At 43.3% G+C, this 20,953-nt stretch overlaps 1 protein-coding gene across 3 annotated transcripts in view; it reads left to right on the forward strand.

Moving 5' to 3' along the window:
• Positions 1-1,093: 1,093 nt before the first annotated feature.
• Positions 1,094-20,953, forward strand: part of NFYC (nuclear transcription factor Y subunit gamma) — an 81,310-nt gene continuing 61,450 nt past the window's right edge. Inside the window, exon 1 of one of the 3 annotated variants that reach the window (XM_030942557.1) lies at positions 1,094-1,222. Coding sequence is in view for 1 of the 3 variants with exons in the window: in XM_030942556.1 (XP_030798416.1) it covers positions 9,377-9,383 (7 nt within the window). In the remaining 2 variants the exon portion in view is untranslated. Of the gene's footprint in view, positions 1,223-9,361; positions 9,384-18,976; positions 19,285-20,953 lie in introns of those variants that run through there. The other 2 variants (XM_030942556.1, XM_030942558.1) reach the window with 2 other exon arrangements.

Consider the following 20,953-nt stretch of genomic DNA (forward strand, 5'->3'; position numbering starts at 1 on the left):
GATCAATTCCTTAACCTTTTTGAGTTTCAGTTTTATCATTTGTAAAATGGATATAATCCTGATGCCTTTGGACCAAGTGGTCATGGAAATGAGAGATAAGTATTTAAAAGCCCAGGCTCATAGTAGCTGTGGTTTCCAACTGCGTGATGAAGTTTTAAAATCTGCATTCAAATGAGAACAACTACGTCGACGTAAAGTTACAAGCTAACTGTTCTTGGTAAGTACTGTTCTTTATTCTGGAGAATATCACTTTACAGTTTGGTGTTAAATGCTCTTTTATAAATTTAAGGTGCCAGTAGCTGTCTACTTGAACGACATGCTAAATTTGGCATGCCGCCGGGCGCGTTGGCCCAAGCCTGTAATCCCAGCACTTTGGGAGGCCGAGGCGAGCGGATCACGAGGTCAGGAGATCGAGACCATCCTGGCTAACACAGTGAAACCCCGTCTCTACTAAAAAAAATAATAATAATAAAAATTAGCCGGGCGTGGTGGCGGGTGCCTGTAGTACCAGCTACTCGGGAGGCTGAGGCAGGAGAATGGCGTGAACTCGGGAGGCGGACCTTACAGTGAGCCGAGATCACGCCACTGCACTCCAGCCTGGGCGACAGAGCAAGACTCCATCTCAAAAAAAAAAAAAAAAAAAAAATTGGCATGCCATGTCGACCTTCATCCCCCAGTTCTCCCCAAATAAAAAACACGAATACACACACACGCCCCTCCTTAGTTCCTAAAGTTCAAGGGCACGCGCACACACCTACTTATCTTTTAACATTCAAGCTCGCACCAAAGAGAGATCCACAAGGGTGGGAAGCGTGGTGAAGGTCACCTGGCAGCGCCTCCAGATCCCCCGAAAGGGGGCGGGGTCAAAACTCTGAGATCTCGAGCTTCCGAAAGAGGGCGGGGCTAAAACTCCCAGCTCTCATTCCGCTTCACTCTGTCATCGCCCTTTCCCAATTCTCGCGAGACCTCAAGCAGCACAGCTTCCGCGTGCTGCACGATACTGGGAGTCCAGGCACCAGGGCAGGGGGAGGGGGAGGGGAAAAGGGGAGACGGTGCAAACGGCGTGGCCGCCATCTTGCTTGTGCCCCCGCTTCGCGCGCGCTCAGTTCTCCGTGACGCACGCTTCCCCCTCCCCTCCGCCGTGCCTGGGCCTCTGCATTGCCCGACTCCGAAGGAGCGCGGGGGCGGCTCCTACTCTTCCTGGACTCCTAAGCAGAGGCGTGTGAGTGTGCGGGAGGTTCTGTGCGAGGGTGATAGGGGAGCGGCGACGGGGGGAGGGGCAGCGCTTCCCGCCTTCGCCAGAGACCTCACTTCCTCGCGCGGCAGCTGCTGTAGCTCGGTCAGGCCTGCTCGCCGCCATGTTGTGCTCTTGCCTGGCCCGCCGCTGTCGCCACCGCCGCGCTCGTGGGGTCCGTGTGCCTCGTCGGCCCGGCCCGCGGGCTTTCTCCCATTGGCGGAAGGCGACGGCGGGGGGGCTCGCTCGTGATTGGTCGGTGGCGGGGAGGCCGCGGACCTGGCACCTTATTGGTCGCGCCGGCTCCGGCCTAGGGGGTGATGAAGGAATCTGAGGCTGCGGGGATGCGCGCGTCTTGGGCTAGGGCGGCTGGGGCATTGACCCCCTGCGGCGCAGGCGTGGGGTTGCTGCAGGAGGGCGAGCCTGGAGGCTTTAAGGGGAAAGAGAGGGTGATGGCCTGGCGGGTACTTTGGGGGTCGCTTAGGCCACGGCCTGGAATGGGGGATACTCACTTTCAGAGGTGCTTTTCCTGGTACATGCATGGCGCAAGATGGGGGTGTGCAGGCCCTCAGGGTTCCAGGCCTGGAAACACCGAAACCCAAGTGACAGGGTGAGAGGATCTTCAAGATCCTCTCGAAGGGATGCTAGTGTGACCTAGTTGAAGTGGCCCTGAAATCCACTGTGTGAGTGCATGGTGTAGGAAGAGAGGCATCAGGGCTAGGGGCATCGCTGAACGGTAGAATCAGATCAGGGATTTTGCTGGAGAGTGCAAGCATTTAAACACTGAGGTTTTGGTGGAGCCCTGGAGTCCAGAGTCAACGGACCTGGGATGTGATGTGAGGAGCAAGTAAACCGAGAGAGGGATCCTGTTGATAGGTGTGCTCTGTCCGAGCCTGGCATTAAGGCACAGCATTAAGTAGTGTCAGTTTAAAGTGACTAAGTCTGATATAGGAAGCATTTTAGGGAATATTTTCGGACTTGGGAAGTGTATTAATACAGCAGTTAAAGATTTTGAGTCTCAGGACCATACAAATAGTTTTGAGATATTGTATATGAAATTTGCTGCTCTGGGAAGGATACAGGTCATGGCTGAGTTTCCAAAGCTACATTAGCAAATATTAGGTACTTGGTAGTTATTTGTTGAGTAAATATTGTTAGGTTCCCCTTTAAGGGAAAGGGAGCTAGCCGGAAATTTTGAGTCTTGATTTATTTCCTTGTTTATGTGCCTAGAAAGTACACCCACTCCCATGTGTACTTTGATTTTTTTGTTTGTTTTTTCAAATAAACAGCTCCAAACCAAAAAAAGCCAGTGCATAGCTTCTTAAGGAACAGGACTTGCCAACACTTTCTGGTTCATATTCAAAAAGTTTTTATTCCAATCCAGAGTCGTTCCAGTCAACTTGTTGGGGATATGTTCCTTTTCTACTGAATCTGAATCATAGTTACTTGTATTGCTTTACATTTGCTCCTCCCAATGTGTGAGGGCCATGGAAACACATTTATGTTAAACCTCTGTGTTTTCCTAATTCGTTTTTCCTTGTTTTTGTTAGGTAGTCCTTTTTAGCTTTAGATGGTACTCTTCTGTTTTCATACCAATTTCAAGAAACTCCTATGGTTTTCAAATTTAGTCAGTTTTGTGTGAATGCAACTACATTTTCTCTAGAAGGGAATTGATAAGCAGAGGAAGAGAACTGCTATTTTGGGGCACATTTTAACACCAGTAGGTAGGCATTATCATCCCCATATTGTAGATGAGGAAACTAAGGATCAGAGGTTGAGTAGCTTGTCTAGTGTCACTCAGTAAGTGGTTGAGCTGGAATTCAAACCCAGGTTGCCTCATGCCAGAGACTGTAATTTTATTGGCTACATCAGCTATCAACATAAACCTGACTAATCAAACTTCCAGATAATTTTATATTTCCAAGTGGATCATCTACTTTGATTTCTGGGTGTTTAGAGTGTATTAAATGGAAGACTATAATTCGTAAGAATTTGTTGTGCTGCTTCAGGATTCAGACCACAGACTTGTAACCATATAGAATATGGGTTCTTCAGCTAGGTATTCAAATCATACTCCTTGGCTTCTATTGTGAAAGGGAAGATTTACAAAGTAAATTGCTGCATTTTTTCCTGAATCCAGGTAGATAATGGGGAAGAATATGTACAGAAACTTGAAGAGTCTGCATTTCTTAAAACCAAGCTTCAGAATATTGCAGATAGTCTTCTGTGTATGGAGGTAATTTATGCCAACCGGCAAGGAACTACCAATTGCAAAGTGTAAGGAGCTCACTGGAGAGGTTTTTCAAACATCACCAGTTCCTTAGGGTGTCCCCAAATACAAGGACCTATTCAAAGGCCTAGTGCTTTCTTCAGACTGTGGGATATTGATTCTAGGATATGCTTATCCTGAAGAATGTGTAAAATTAAGACTGGATAGGACAAAATATTTGCAGTTCCAATTTTGCATGGAAACCTTTAAATCAGGGTTTGAGAGGAGACCAGTGAGTTGGAAATCTTAATTGCTTTATGTCTTGATGTGCTTAGGTGAAGCCCTCCCTCATCTTTATTTACAATAATATGTCACTGTGGAAGAGAGAGGCAAAGCTACAAGTGAAAATAGGGTTTGCCATGCATTTTGTACATTGGTCATTTCAGGCTCATTTGGCTCAGTCATCAAGTTAACCAAATATGAAGAATGCTGTAGATCTATGATTTAGTTTCTTTTTTACCAAGGCTAGACAAGGTGATAAAAATGAGCGTATATGTACACCTTTTTTATTCAGCAGGCATTTCTGGAGCAACCTGCCCTTCAGCATTGGTGACCACCTTCATTCCATGTTAGCCCTTTACACCCATGGCCACCTTGTTAAGATATGGAATTGACTACTCTAGAAATCTTGAACTCTCAGGAAATCTCAGTAGATCTGAGTTTATGTTGAAAACTTGTGAACCTCAGGTTTTTCTTCAAGCAGAAATTAAGCTTTATGCTTTATAGGCTGTGTCTATGGCATCTTATTTAATTCTTATGACAGATTATTCTGTTATTTATACTTACACATTTTTTCCTTGGTCAAAACTACTAGAGACTGGATGCAGTGGCTCATGCCTCTGATCCCAGCATTTTGGGAGGCCGAGGCAGGTGGTATTTGAGGTCACGAGTTTGAGACCAGCCTCGCACACGTGATGAAATAAAATTACAAAAATCAAAAAATAGCCTGGCATGGTGGTAGGTGCCTGTAATCCCAGCTACTTGGAAGACTGAGGCAGGAAAATTGCTGGAACCCGGGAGGCGGAGGTTGCAGTAAGCTGAGATTGTGTCACTGCACTCCAGCCTGAGCAACAGAGCAAGACTCAGTCTCCCAAAAAATAAATAAAAATCCCCAAACTGTTCTAGAGAAGATTTTACAAGGCATTTTTATCCCCTTTTAGTTTCAAAGAAATGTAAGGCAAAGCGAAATGAGGATTCAGACCACAGAATTGTAACCATATATGGGCTCACCCCATTCTATGTTAGGGAGCTATGCTGGGAGTCTTGTTTTGGGTTTTGTTTTTTGGGAGTTTTGCTCTGTCACCCAGGCTGGAGTGCAGTGACGTGATCTTGGCTCACTGCAACCTCTGCCTCCTGGGTTCAAGCGATTCTCCTGCCTCAGCCTCCCGGGTAGCTGGGAGTACAGGCATGCACCACAACACCCAGCTAATTTTTGTATTTTTAGTAGAGATGGGCTTTCACCATGTTAGCCAGGCTGGTCTTGAACTCCCAACCTCACGTGATCCACCTGCCTCGGCCTCCCAAAGTGCTGGGTTTACGAGCGTGTGCCACCGTGCCCAGCCAAGCTATGCTGGGTGTCTTTTTGAGGTAATTTTGAAATTTACATCTTTTAGTTCAAAGATACTGAGCCACTAGGATCTATGAATCAAACGCAGGGATACTATAGTTACTACTTTTATTGAATGCTTACATTGTACCAGCTAGGATATAAATGTATTATGTATATCTTCATACACTATGAGGTAGATAATATAGTCACCCTCATTTTTACATGTGAGGAAACTGAAAAGTAATTTGCTTAAGGTCTCATAGCCAGTAAGTAACAGAGTCCAGATTCAGACACAGACACAGATTTGTAATTCTTTTTTTTTTTTTTTTTTTGGTTTTTTTTTTTTTTTTTTTTTTTGAGACGGAGTCTCGCCCTGTTGCTCGGGCTGGAGTGCAATGGCATGATCTTGGCACACTGCAACCTCCGCCTCCCAGGTTCAGGTGATTCTCTTGCCTCAGCCTCCTGAGTAGCCCCGATTACAGATGCCTACCACCATGCCTGGCTAATTTTTTGTATTTTTAGTAGAGATGGGGTTTCACTATGTTGGCCAGGCTGGTCTGGAACTCCTGACCTTGTGATCTGCCTACTTTGGCCTCCCAAAGTGCTGGGATTACAGGTGTTAGCCACCGCGCCCAGCCACAGATTTGTAATTCTTAATTCTTATGTAAGTGAAGCCCTTACTCTTAAACACTGTGTTGATACCATAGAATGTTATGGGAAAAGAAAAAAGTCCTGGCTTCTTAGCTCAGGAAGTGAACTTCAGTTCTTTCAGGTGTGTCCTTTATACTGAGACTTCAAAAGAGTGAGATGACCTTGGCAGGGTCACTTGGCTATGCAAGGGCAGAGCCAAATCTTGCCCAGATCACTGGATTTCTAGATAGGTGCTCGTTCCACTGGATAGCATTGGCTCTCCTGTGGAAGCATTGACTTGATGGCAGAGATGACTTTAAGTGACAAGTTTACTTCATTCACGGGAATGAGAATGGCAGAGGACATTACTAGGATCACAAATGACCTTCTTGAGGTCAATCCTGGCCCTCAGGCATACAACCAGGAAGAACATTCCTTTGCCAGTAAGTTGTTCATTTCCATTCTGTTTCTTGTTCTCAGAGGAAACTGGTTGTGAGTTATCAGATGTCTTACAGTCTTTCTTTTCATTTTGTTTATTCAGTTTTTCATGCATGCACTGTCACAATTTAGGAAGGCTACAAGGTCATTTTAGTGTTTTCCTGCAGAGACTCAAAGCACTCAGCATAATTTAAGTAGATTAATTGCAGGAGGAAATGGATTTTTAAAACTGGCCAAAAAGTGCCTTTGGGAGGGGACACCATTAGTTGCGGATTGGAGTCAGACCAAGGGAAGAATTCTGTCTCTGCAATGCATTTACCCTGACTGTGCTGGGGCAGGTTCTTAACTTGTTTATTCCTCTGTGAAGTAACGACAATAATACCTACCTTTAGAGTAGTTATGAGAAATGAATATAATAGTGTGTGGTAGATGCCTGTCGCTTAGTGGACCTTAACAAGTGAGAGAACACATTTTTGTTTTAGAACAGCATGAAATCTGTCCTTTCAACCAGTTACAGCTTCCTTGATGTGGAGGGGTAAGGCCTTTTGTAATTGTCTGTTCTGTTATATACAGTACGATTTCCATATGGAGGAGCAGCCACTTGGCCTGAAAGAACTAACCTAATTTAGTAGTGCTGTTTTGGTTTAGGAGCTGATTTCCAGTGGACCAGTGTGAGGTCAGTCTTACTTTTGAATGTACAAAGTAGTAGGATCATTTGTTTCAGGGAAAGGTTGTTTCCTGATCTCTTTGGTTCATCCCCAAGTGTTGAGTGGTAATGATTGTGATGAGATGAAAACTTTTTCATAATTAAAGTCGGAGCAACCAGTGTTTTCATTCTGACCAGAAGGAGAGATTTGCATTATAGTCATTTAAAATTTTTCCAACTGTAGAAATTATCAGTTGAAGTAGGACTGTTGGTTTGGTTTGTGTGATTTGTAGTCACTTGAGTAACATTTTCTTTGAAGTAAGCAGGAAGACAGTATTGCGGAATGGTTCAGGAAAAATCTCTCTGCCTGTAGAAAATTTTGCCAGGTTGCAGGAGTTGTTGCACCCTTCCCACACTTCTCCATGTTTAGCAGTGATGTACCTGATAGCTGTGAGACAGCACCTGTACTCATTTTCAGTGTTAGAGTTGTATTTTCTATTTTGTTATTTTCAGATCTCCAGATAGATTACTTCCACATCCAGTACTGAGAGCTTTCTATTGTATAAACTTGTAGTTTAGAGAGCCCGACTAGAGTCTAATCTTTGCATTTGAATGTTTCCAGTAGAATATGTTTAAAATAAAGGTCGAAATATCCATGTCTGGTCAGGCACGGTGGCTCACCCCTGTAATCCCAGCACTTTGGGAGGACGAGGCTGGCAGATCACCTGAGGCCAGGAGTTTGCAACCAACCTGGCCAACATGGTGAAACCCCGTTTCTACTGAAAATAGAAAAATTAGCCAGGCATGGGGGCAGGCACCTGTAGTCCCAGCTACTCGGGAGGCTGAGGCAGGAGAATGGCTTGAACCCAGAGGCAGAGGTTGCAGTGAGCTGAGATCATGCCACTACACTCCAGCCTGGGCAACAGAGCGGGATTCCCTCTTTACAAAAAAAAAAAAAAAAATTCCATATTGAAGGTACTATATATAAGGTGTCCTATTTAAATGAATATTATTCATTCATTCATTTGCTGGAGTCACTCTGTCGCCCAGGCTGGAGTGCAGTGACGTGATCTCAGCTCACTGCAACCTCTGCCTTTTGGGTTCAAGTGATTCTCCTGCCTCAGCCTCCCGAGTTGCTGGGACTACAGGTGCGTGCCACCACACCTGGCTAATTTTCATATTTTTTGTAGAGACAGGGTTTCACCATGTTGGCCAGGCTGGTCACGAACTCCTGACCTCAGGTGATCTGCCTGCCTCAGCCTCCCAAAGTGCTGGAATTACAGAAGTGAGCCACTGCGCCCAGCCTGAATACCCTTAATTTAAAGCCAATAGTATATCCTTTGCCTCCTGGGTTTGAGCTTTAAAGTCAGTGGTACATTCTTAATAAATAAGATTCAGTAATTGTCCTATTATTCTTAAATACATTCATGAGTATGAACCACAAATAGTGATCTTGAGCAGTGTTTCGAAGTGTTTCAATAAGAGGAATGGGCCAGGCGCAGTGGCTCATGCCTGTAATCCCAGCACTTTGGGAGACTGAGGCGGGCGGATCATGAAGTCAGGAGTTCCAGACCAGCCCAGCCAACATGACGAAACCCCATCTCTACTAAAGATACAAAAAATTAGCTGGGCGTGGTGGTGGGTGTCTGTAACCCCAGCTACGCTGGAGACTGAGGCAGGAGAATCGCTTGAACCCAGGAGGCAGAGGTTGCAGTGAGCTGAGATTGCGCCGCCATTGCACTCCAGCTTCAGCAACAGGGCGAGACTGTCTCCAAAAAAAAAAAAGGAATGAGATGACTCCTAGGAAATGATGTTAGAGTATAGAATATTTTGTATCATGTCTTCGGCTTAAATCTATGAATTAATAAAGGTTTTCACCATCCCTAATTACTGTTACCCTTGGCCTCCAGAGCTGTAAACTGTCCAGTGATCTCTATGAAGTGAGATTCTTTGCCCAGTGTTAAGAAGATATATCCCTTTGACACTGGCATGATTTGTTCATTTTAAAAGAGAAAAAAGAAAGGGCTAATAAAGTACACATTATCTGCACAGCTGACATCCTTGTCATTTTAAACTGTTTTAAAAATTATTGCTGTACCCTGAAGGTAAGTAGCATAGAATTTGCTCATTATGAAATGACAAAGTTGGGGCCTTTTAAGAAGCCAAGCATGCTTGGTTGGCAATCACTTAGGAGGCAAAGGATTGCTATTTATGGTGGTATTTAATGTCATTTTCAGTAGTACTAAGTTAAAAAGGAAAACGCCATAATGTGTGTAAAACTAACCATTTTGAAAGGTTGTTAGAATGCAGTTGCCTATAGTCTTTTCATTCCACTAAAATTTGTAAGTTGGTTTAGAGCAGCATTTCCCAAGCTCTTCCACTGAACATTAGTTCTGTGTAGTGCTAGTCAGTGTCCTTCGGGGATGAGAAGAGGATCCTTGACAAAAAATGACCAAAGTGAAATGCCTTCCTTCACTGCAGAATTATTATTCAGAGCCTTGGTGCTTATTTTGTCTATGACCCTTCAGGAGGGAAGATACATTGTGCAGCATTACTCAGACTTGGTCATGGACTGCTGTTTGTGAGAACACCGAATAAACGTTTCATGCTATGACTGGTATGTAGCGGAGCCCAGTTGAGCAGTTCTGGTGTAGTCTATGAATAAAAAATGAATCATTTTGCATAAGATAGCTTGGTAATCATGGGAAAGGACTTTTCTGAGAACAAGATACAGCTTCAAGGTAACATAGACTCTTAGTGATGAATGTGATTTCAAAGGTCGTCTAAATCCAGTGGCCAATAATAATAGTAACAGGTACCATTTTTTGAGTACATGATTTTTATCAGCCACAGTGTTGTTATTTTACATGCCTTATTAACCACTGGGTCTTAGTGATTTTTAAATCTTCTTTATTTTTTATTTTTATTTTAATTAATTTTTTTGAGATGGAGTCTCACTCTGTTGCCCAAGCTGGAGTGCAGTGGTGTGATCATAGCTCAGTGCAACCTTGAACTCCTGGGTTCAAGTGATCCTTCTGCCTCAGCTTTCTGAATAGCTGGGACTACAGGTATGTAGCACCATGCCTGCCCAGCTACTTTTTTTCTTATTGGTAGTGACGAGGTCTTGCTATGTTGCCCAGGCTGGTCTTAACTTCTTTAGTTCAAGTGATCCTCCCACCTTGGCCTCCCAGAGTGTTGGGATTACAAGTGTGAGCCGCCGTGCCTGGCTTATTTTTTATTTTTATTTTTTGAGATGGAGTCTCAGTCTGTTGCCCAGGCTGGAGTGCAGTGGCGTGATCTCGGCTCACTGCAACCTCCGCCTCCCGGGTTCAAGCAATTCTCCTGCCTCAGCCTCCCCAGTAGCTGGGATTACAGGCGTCTGCCACCATGACTAACTAATTTTTGTATTTTTAGTAGAGATGAGATTTCACCATGTTGGCCAGGCTGGTATCAAACTCCTGACCTCGAGTGATCTGCCCACCTCAGCCTCCCAAAGTGCTGGGATTACAGGCTTGAGCCACCACACTCAGCTTATTTTTTTATTTTAGAGACAGGGTCTCGCTCTGTCCTCCAGGCTGTAGTGCAGTGGCATGATTGTAGCTCACTGTAACCCCAAACTCTTAGGCTCAAGCGGTCTTCCTGCCTCAGCCTCCCAAGTAGCTAGGACTATAGGTGCATCACCATGCCTGGCTAATTTTTTATTTTAATTTTTGTAGAGACAGGGTCTTGCTTTGTTGTCCAGGCTGGTCTTGAACTCAATGTCTTCACTACTGCTTTTCCAGTCACCAGATAACTTTAGCATCCTGTTTTCCACATTAGTGGTCTAGAGTGCTGCCATCCTCCCACTATGTCCCCTTCTCCAACTTGTTCTTCACACTGTACGCAAAGGTAAGGAACTAAAGAGTCTTAAACATGGGGCTGGCACAAACAGAATTACACTTTAAATGTGGGATTGATTGTGCCAGTCCAGTGTTTAAGACTCATTAGTTCCTTATCATTGTCCTTAGAATAAAGTTCTAATATCTCAGCTTTGTCCAACCCTGTTTACCTTTCTTTTTTTTGAGATCCCTCGCCCTGCCACCCAGGCTGGAGTGCATTGGCGCAATCTTGGCTCACTGCAACCTCTGCTCCCTGGGTTCAAGCGATTCTCCTGCCTCAGCCTCCCAAGTAGCTGGGATTACAGGTGCCCACTGCCATGCCCAGCTAATTTTTGTATTTTAGTAGAGATGGGATTTCACCACGTTGGCCAGGCTGGTCTCAAACTCCTGACTTCAGTTGGCCTCCCAAAGTGCTGGGATTACAGGCATAAGCCACTGTGCCTGGCCTGCCTTTCTAACTTTTACTTTTAGCTTCTTGCTTCTGGGCTGCTGCTCTACCAAACTGCAGCCCTTTCAGGAATGTAATACTTTCTGTGAGCTTCAGGCCTTTGCACATGCAGTTCACTTTGTCTATCCTGGTTTTTATTCTTAGGATTTTAAATCTCCTAAGAAGCCTCCTCTGACCAGCCTAAAACTTAGGTGTAAGCCCTGGGGTAGGTGCTATGCTTATTTCCTCCCATAGCATTTTGCATTTGCCTGTGTTGTAACTCTTAATGTACAGCATTATGATTGCCTATTTTAACGTTCCTCTTCCTTACAGTAAACTTTAATCTCCTTAAGGACAGGAACTGTGTCTTGTTTAGAATCCCCAGAGCTTATTTAGTACAATGGCTATGCTTATAATGTAAGTATTTATTGAACAAATGAAATTATCCTAAGCCCTAAAACCTTGCAAGATGTTTTAGTGCAGGAAACTGGCCTCAGTGGAGTTAAATAACTAGCATGAGGTCACTCACCTAAAAAGTGGTGAGAAGGGATTAAAATCTAAATCTGTCTAGCTGTAAAGATTGGGCCTTTTTTCCTGCTGCTGCACATGACTGCGCTCTCTCATGTTGCCTTTACACATCCCTGTCAAGTGTTCACACAGCCCGTGCCTAACAACCCCATTCATAGCTTCTGAGGAAAGTTGCGTCATCTTTGGACAGCTCTAAGAGTTGAAGTGAGTCCTTGCAGAATAATTTCCCATCTATTGGTCTTAATTTATGCTTTGGAGAATATAACCTATTTTCAAAAAACAAGTAATTCAGAATTTGTCATCTCCTTAAGGTCCATTCCTTCATTCACTGAGTAACCATTTACTGAGCACCAGTGCCATGTTCCTTTATTCTAATGATGTGGTCATTGCTCAGAATGTTTCTGGGCCTTTTTGGGGATTATCTTCAGAACCTCTTTTTTTTTTTGAGAGGGAGTCTTGCTCTGTCACCCAGGCTGGAGTGCAGTGGCGCAATCTCAGTGCAACCTCCACCTCCTGGGTTCAAGCAATTCTCCTGCCTCAGCCTCCCAAGTAGCTGGGACTACAGGTGTGTGCCACCAAGCCTGCTAATTTTTTGTATTTTTAGTAGAGATGGGGTTTCACTGTGTTAGCCAGGATGATCTGGATCCCCTGACCTTGTTATCCACCCACCTTGGCCTCCCAAATCGTTGGGATTACAGGTATGAACCACTGTACCTGGCCTATCTTCAGAACTTTTATCAGATTATTTTGAAGATGTGTGAACATAGTTTTGTTTGTTTGTTAAAACTTGAAGGTGGATTGGATTTGAGAAATAGCTACTAGTTGTTCAGGAGCAAGTTAAGTGAAAGATAATGGGTCAGAAATTATAATCTGGCAGTCCTCAATTTTCTTCAATTTTCTTATAATGTTTTTTGAGATGGAGTCTCACTCTGTTGCCCAGGCTGGAGTGCAGTGGCATAATCTCAGCTCACTGCATCCTCCACCTCCCAGATTCAAGTGATTCTCCTGCCCCAGCCTCCTGAGTAGCTGGAATTACAGGCATGCACCACCACGCCCAGCTAATTTTTGTATTTTTAGTAGAAATGGGGTTTCACCACGTTGGCCAGGCTGGTCTTGAACTCCTGACCTCAGGTGATCCATCCACCTCAGCTTCCCGAAGTGCTGGGATTACCGGCATGAGCCGCCACGCCTGGCCTATGTTCTTTGTTTTTGTTTTTGTTTTTGTTTTAAACTTGAACTGAAACTTGAAATAGAAAGCTTTGACATTAAAACAGTCTGTCTTTTACTTCTTAAAGAATCTGGGCTGGGTGCAGTGGCTCACACATATAATCCCAGCATTTTGGGAGGTTGAGGTGGGAGGATCACTTGAGCCCAGGAGTTTGAAACCAGCCTGGGCAATATGGGGAGACCCTATCTCTATAAAAAAAATTTAAAAATTGGCTGGGTGTGGTAGCGTATGCCTGTGGTCCTAGTTATGCAGAAGGCTAAGGTAGGAGGATCACTTGAGCCCAGGAGGTCAAGGCTGCAGTGAGCTGTGATCATGCCACTGCACTCCAGCCTGGGCAACTAACCTTGTCTCAAAAAAAAAAAAAAAAAAAAAAGAGTGTGAAGCTCTTATTGCAGTTAACCAGATTTCCTACATGGCCTTCTTCATTTGGAGCTGTGTAGCGGTCACTCCTTTAGATGGGACACACACTTGGCAGTTTTCCTCAATCCCTGTTACTCCCTGTTGTTACTGACACTGTGGCTAAAATCGGATTTGTTTTATATCTTTATGCTTTGGGGATATATGTAGATAAAAATAAGACACTTGCTGCTTTCAAGAAGCCCTTTTCTGGTAATAGAGGCATATTAAAAAATAGTTATAATATGTGTACCTGCTATATAATCAAGTGTATATTTAGATATTAATTGGGCACCTACCACATTCCAGATGTGTTGAGTGCTTTCAGTTATTTAAGCCTCAACACTCCTATGAGTTGGTGTTATTTCCTCCATTTTACACATGAGGAAGTGAGCTCAGAAATAGTTAAGTATCTTGGCCAATGTGCAGCTAGTAAGCAGGTAGCTATGATTCAAAAATCATTCTCCCAACCAAGAGCATCAATTCTCACTTTGCCTTCTTTGAGAGTATTGAAGCTTCAACGGTGTAACCAGAGCTACTGGTTTTGTCTCATAGTGATTTGAGTGTTTTTTGTTGTTGTTGTTGTTGTTGTTGTTGAGACAGAGTCTCGCTCTGTTGCCCAGGCTGGAGTGCAGTGGCGCGATCTCGGCTCACTGCAAGCTCCACCTCCCAGGTTCAAGCGATTCCCCTGCCTCAGCCTCCCGGGTAGCTGGGAGTACAGGCATGTGCCACCATGCCCAGCTAATTTTTTGTATTTTTAGTAGAGACAGGGTTTCACCGTGTTAGCCAGGATGGTCTCGATCTCCTGACCTCATGATCTGCCCCCCTCAGCCTCCCAAAGTGCTGGGATTACAGGCGTGAACCACAGTGCCCGGCCTCATTTGAGTGTTTTTTAGGGTAAGAAGATGCAATTGGCTGCTGAGATCCAAGACCAGGGAAGAATGTTAGCTGAAATCCTAGAGATTCTGTTAGATTCTCAGTCCACAGTAATGTCAGGTAGAAGAGAAAGCTATAGTAAGTGAATGAATTCAGCTGCCAAATGGAAATTCAAGAATAATTTGGGTTCTCTTCTTACTGTGGCTTGAATTCTAAGGTAAGTGTTGATGAGAAGTAGGACTTGAAGTATTTTCCTTGCAAACTGCCAAGAAGTAATAAAAACTATGCTGAAGACCTTCATAGGGTGTTAAAGGTCATGATTGGTTTAATCTGGTATATCCAAAGCAGAGTCAAAGGGCCAGCTTTTGAAACAGTGATCAGACGTTCGCTGGGATTAATGGTGAGAAGCCTGGGTTTCCAGCCTAAAAAGTGGAGAATTTTATGGCACCTGGTAGTCTTCCCATACTGTCCTTTATGGCTAAGGAATTGCTTTCTGCAGGGCTGCAGAGTATGCTAGAGATAGAAGAGAGGTATTTCTTTGAAGTGGCTTCAGGGCCTTAAGCAGGTCTTCTCCCTTTCTGAACCTTAACCTTCTATACCTCAAGGAAGTTGAATTGGATGACATTTAATACTTTGCATTTTTTCAGTGCTTATTCAGGCATAGTACATATGCTTTACATATATTACCTTATTTAATCCTTATAGTGGCTCTCTGGTATACATGGTGGTATCTATACATTATAGATAAGGAAACTGAGGCTCAGGGTTAGTTCAGTGTCATATAATTAGTAAGTAGAGTCAGAACTTGAAACTAACACCGCCTGACTTCCAAGTGCTTAGTTGTTTTGCCATGCTGGCACTAAGTAGTAATCAGCGAGGTTGTGAACACGTTCTCCCTATTCTTCTGCTCCCACCCTTCAGATGAGCTTCTTTGCCTTGTCAGCTGACTGGCCCTCAGGTGTTCTGGGGCTAAGAGAAGCTCCAGTACAGATAAGTCCTGTTGGCCTTCTGCCTTCGCTTCCCAGGATGGGAGTAGCTATTCAGAATCTGTAATCTAAACTTTTGAGAAAAGAATTACGGTACCTATAACACATCCTGTTATCATAACCAAACGATGTGGATGCCATTGTGAAGTTGTCTCACAACCCCTTTAAATTTTAACGATGTACTCTTGTTAATGATTTACCTAGTTGTTTCATGCCCTTATAAATGTGGTTTGTTACTGGTTAAATGTTCCTAATAATTTAGTAGTAAACTTTATAACAACTTACAGGGTGCTATTTGGTCATACCATTGGCTAGGTCTCTAACTGGCAGATCAAATTTAACGGTAGTCAGATTTTACATTTTAATATTTATTTATTTATTTACTTACCTGAGATAGTCTGTCTCTGTCACCCAGGCTGGAGTGCAGTGGGACGATCACGGCTGATTGCAACCTTGACCTCTTGGGTCGAGTGATCCTCTGGTCTCAGCTTCCAGAGTAAGTGGGATCACAGGCGTGTGCCACCACACCTAGCTAATTTTTGTATTTTTTGTAGAGATGGGGTCTCACTATGTTACTCAGACTGGTCTGAAATGCCTGAGCTCAAGTGATTCTTCTTCCTTGGCCTCCCAAAATGCTGGGATTACAGGCGTGAGCCACCATGCCTGGCCCAGATTTTTAGTTTTTAAGTTTGTTGAAGTTGGATAATGGTTTATGCTATCTATACATATATATGGCACCTAAGAATTTCCTTGGATGTGCTTGAGGTGTTCCATGTCTTGGTAAGCAGTGTGGTGCAGTGGAAAGAGTAGCACTCTAGGTGGGACCCGAGTTTGAATCTAGATGTATGGCTAGGGTCCAGTTTTTTAACTTCTTTGAACCTCACTCTTTCTCACTGGTAAAAGGGTATTGTAGTGAGAATTAGAGGGGTAAAGTCTGTAATATACTTAGCACAGAACCTGGCACTAGTAGTTGTTCAGAAATCATTTCATTTCATCATGGGAAATGAGTGGAATGTATGTAGAGAAGTTAATATGGCAAAGTGATAGGGCAGACCACCTTGCTCCTATTTTGGGTCCCTGCTGAATCTCTGCACATGTCAAGGATGAGTTCTTATGTATGGGCAAGTGAGGAATTTCTAGAAAAGATCTCATCTACCTAGCAAAACAACTGTGTTTTTCAGTCCTAGGATATTTAGCTTTGGTGGGAGGAAGCAGATCTAAGGCGATTGTTAAAGGCCTCAGGTGATGAATGGTGAGATGTTTGTATTTGAATGTTTTGCTTAAAAAAACAAAAACAAAAACAAAATGCTAATTGATTTTCACCACATTAGGAGCTGCCTCTTAAAAAACCTAAGCAATTGGTCCAAAATCCGTAAGAAAATCTTTGACTACCACTGGTAGCCTTTGGCACCCTGGAATGTTTTCAATAACCACAGTGAGATAAGTAAGAATACTTGTAATATCTTTTCTGAGATCAACTCTGTTGTGCTTATTCTTAAAAATATGGGGCCAGGCGCGGTGGCTCATGCCTGTAATCCCAGCACTTTGGGAGACCAAGGTGGGTGGATCATGCTAGGTCAGGAGTTCGAAATCAGCCTGGCCCACATGGTGAAACCCTATCTCTACTAAAACTGCAAAAATTAGTCAGGTGTGGTAGTGGGCGCCTGTAATCCCAGCTACTTGAGAGGCTGAGACATGAGAATTGCTTGAACCCAGGAGGCAGAGGTTGCAGTGAGCTGAGATCACACCGCTGTACTCTAGCCTAGGTGACAGAGGGAGACTCTGTCTCAAAAAAAAAAAAAAAAAGATAGAAGACTGGGGTGCAGTGGCTCACTCCTGTAATCCCAGCACTTTGGGAAGCCAAGGCAGGTGGATCTCTTGAGGTCAGGAGTTCAAGACCAGCCTGGCCAACATGGTCAAACCCTATCTCCACTAAAAATACAAAAATTAGCTGGGCATGGTCGTGGGTACCTGTAGTCTCAGCTACTAAGTAGGTCACTTGAACCCAGGAGGTGGAGGTTGCAGTGAGTCAAGATCGTGCCACTGACCTCCAGCCTAGGCAACAGAGTGAGACTCCATCTCAAAAAAAAAAAAAGAAAGAAAAAGTGAGAAAAAATGTGTCCTCATCCAGGCACAGTGGCTCAAGCCTGTAATCCCAGCACTTCAGGAGGCAGGGGCAGGAGACTCCCTTCAGCCCAGAAGTTCGAGACCAGCCTGGGCAACATGGCGAGACCCCATCTCTACCAATTAAAAAAAATTGAAAAAAGAAAAGAAATATAAAAATTTAGCTAGGCGTGGTAGCACACACCTGTAGTCCTAGCTACTCAGGAGGCCAAGGTGGGAAGATCGCTTGAGCCCAGGAGGCGGAGGCTGCAGTAAGCCGAGATCGCGTCTCTGCACCCCAGCAACACCCCAGCTTGGGTGACAGAGCCAGACCCTATCTCAAAAAAAAAAAAAAAAAAAAAAAAAGAATGATTTTTATCCTCTGTGATGTCAAACTCTGTGGCTGCCTTAAATAAATTAGTTAATCCATCAAATTATAATGTGCTTTTAATAATATGTCATCAACCCTCCGCATCTAAGCATTCAGCCAACCGTGGGTCAAAAATATTTTTAAAAATTGTGTCTGTATAGAACATATGCAGACTTTTTTCCTTGTCATTATTCCCTAAACAATACAGTATAACCACTACATGTATAGCATTTACATTTTGTTAGGTATTATACGTAACCTAGTGATGATTTAAAGTATACAGGAAGCTGGGCAAGGTGACATGCACCTGTAGTTTCACTCACTTTGGTAGCTGCGGTGGGAAGATTGCTTGAGCCCAGGAGTTTGAGGTGGTAGTGCCCTGATTATGCCTAAATAGCCACTGCATTGCAGCCTAGCATCATAGTGAGACACCATCTCTTAAAAAAAAGTATACATGGGAATGTGCAAGTGTTTTATGCAAATACTGTACCGTTTTATGTTAGGGACATGAGCACCGAAGGATTTTGGTATCCATGAGAGGGTTGGCTGGGGAGTATCCTGGAACCAGTCTCCCATGGATACCAGGGGATGATTGTATTCACTGATGTTCTAGCTTTTTTGTCATCCTCCCCCCCACCTTTATCATTGTATTTCCTTCTTAGGTTTCTGGTTGACGTTCTAGAAATGCCACTGTCTCTGCCACTAACTTCATACATTACCTTAAAATTTTTCTATTTAAATTAGTTTGTGTTTTCAAATAAAGTGCTTTGCCTTGATACCAATCTGTGCCTTTAAAGTGCTACTAACATAATGACAGATGTCTTTTAGAAATCTTGCAAACTATTGTATGGCCATTGGCATCACTCTGTTAGTGTTAAAGAAGCTGCATTTTCTTTGCACTAGCCCTACCCAGTTTTGTTTTTCTTCTTTTAATGCTCAGCAGAAAACTGAAGATGGTCACAACTTTCCGACCTTGTGCACATTGCTTCTCTGGTCTATTACCATAGGATACCGTAGCAGTGTCTTACAGACATCTTTGATGGCCAATCAGCAGCAGTTAAATTACCGTAAATTTTTTAAATGGAACTCTGACAGCCAATAAGAAATCCCGTGGGTGGGAACAGTGACAGCCCTTTGGCTTGTTTTTAAGAACAATTCTAAATTTTCAGTATTCTGTTTTAGAAACACATGATTCCCTAGTGCAACTGCTATGTGCATTTGCCAGGCATTTCCACGCCTTAGAGTTCCCCATAGTTTGTAGTCTGAATCTGACCCCTGTTCTGCTTCTCAAGGTAACTTTAAAACAGGAAGTGTACAAAAGAGGTAACTGATGACGTGAACAGCCAATCGTGGCTTTGTGTTCTTAGCCAATAAAGCAGTTCAGCCAATGGGATCACTGTGGAGGCAAGGTTTGGTGTCAAATAGCATGCTAGATTGAATGCCTTTGACAAAGTGGAAGGAGGCTGCAGGGCTTCATTGGAGCCTCGGAGTTTTTCACTGAGGCAGGGGTCAGCTGAAAGACAAAGAAAAATGGCGAATAGTTTGTTGGGGGGTGGGAGGACAGCTGTTCGGGCTTTCACTGGAGTGGACATTCCAGACTCAGGTTTCTGCATCTCCTGCTGCCTTTTGTTTCCTCCGTCCTTTGGGGGGGAGGGATAGGAGTGACTTAAATTCTCCCAGTCCGAGGAGGTATAAATAACTACATGTAAAATTAATGCAGTTCCCGGTAAGTTTAATTCTTTGTTTTGTGTTGAAATGATAGAAACTGTTTAGCTTCAGAGAGTGTAGACAAGTTGCACTGTTCAGAAAATGGCCACTTTACATTCCATGCATACCTTTTGGTGCACCTAGAATACCTTGCTGTGTTTAGATTTTGCATGTCCTTCAACTAGGATTTCTTTCCTAGTTGGCTATCGACAAGATCAGGTACATGGAGAAAGGCTAATCATTTTTCAGGGGCACACAGAATCAAAACACTTTTCTCTTTGCATTGGGTAAACTTAACTGTTTTCCAAATAATTTTCCTTTGTTCAAGTGCACTGAAGCTTTCCTATGGAATAAGCTGAGTTGTTGTGAGAGTTTTTCTGTTTCCACGCACTTTGTTGACATCTGTGTTTTCAGATATAGGAAGCGACACTGTTGCTGTTAGAAATTTGTGTGAAAATATGATTTGCACTGCTGCAGGTTCTAATGGTGAAGGCCCACATGCCAGTGTGAAATTTTCCCGTAACTTTCTAGATTTACCTGTCTACCTCTAGATTCTAATAAGTACTAATTAATGTAGTAACAGTCTTTGTTTTTAATGCACATTTTAGCGTAGAATGCTGGTTAGAAACATCTTCACTTATATTGACAGTGACAAGAGCAAATCTTTTTCCATAGATTTCACACATTTTGTCAGGTGGTGATTTAGTTCTTTGAAATGATATGAGCAAAGTGCTTTTCATTTTTCCATATTAAATCTTTAAAATCCTGCAGTTTGTGCATAGGAAAGTTAAGAGTATAGGCACCCTATCTTTTGCCCTTGATATATATGTATTTTTCTCTATACAAAGCTAACGTAGGTTGCTAATCAGTAACCGACCAGTTATTATGAACAGTGAAATCTTCAATCCCACGTACTAAGATCTATAATACACCTGATTTTAAAATTCAATTCTTTGTTTTCTTTTTATTTGCAAATACGGAATGAAGGTCATTGCAACATTTCTGCAGCAGACTCAGTGTGGAGCCGTGAGCCAGCAGCACTTAGTCTCTGGGTAGGGAAAAGGAGCAGGCCCTATTAGAGGAGAAGTTTCAAGGGTGTTGATTTGCCTTCCCTAGCTTCCCCTGTAATAAAGGATTTACCTGAGAGGACTGATAGGATTTAGATTTGGGGCTCTCGGAGTTGGAATGATACAGCAAGTCAAAGTTCTAGATGCAGGCCTCTGTCGTTGCTTGCAAAAGTGACCTTGAAAAACTGCCGGCGAGTTGAAAGATTGAAGGACAAAGTTTGTTTATACAGATTTGGACTGAAAAGCTCTAGTTAAGATGAAAAGAGACTGTGATTCTGATATTCAAGTCGAGTGGTTAGTAGGAATATGTTATAGATTCAAATCAGGAGTTTTCAGGGAATAAGACAATAGGGCTGCATTCATTCTCTCTCCTACTCGTTTTACTTCCCTCCCCCCAGCAAAAAATTCTAAATTCTTTTGGTATGATAGCTGAGTGAACTGCCTAACAGATTCAGAATTCCTTGCATGCTACCTTGTCTTCTTTGTAATCTAGAGGGTTCTTAGTGAAGGAATAGTATTTTAGGAGTTCAGAGTAGTTGTATTTGTGAAAGTTTTGGGGAATTGAAATGCTTATAATAAGAAAATGTTCCTTCTGGGAATTTAAATCCTAAGATAAAGAAG

This window comes from Rhinopithecus roxellana, chromosome 12, assembly GCF_007565055.1.
Source record: "Rhinopithecus roxellana isolate Shanxi Qingling chromosome 12, ASM756505v1, whole genome shotgun sequence".
NCBI classification, from domain to species: domain Eukaryota; kingdom Metazoa; phylum Chordata; class Mammalia; order Primates; family Cercopithecidae; genus Rhinopithecus; species Rhinopithecus roxellana.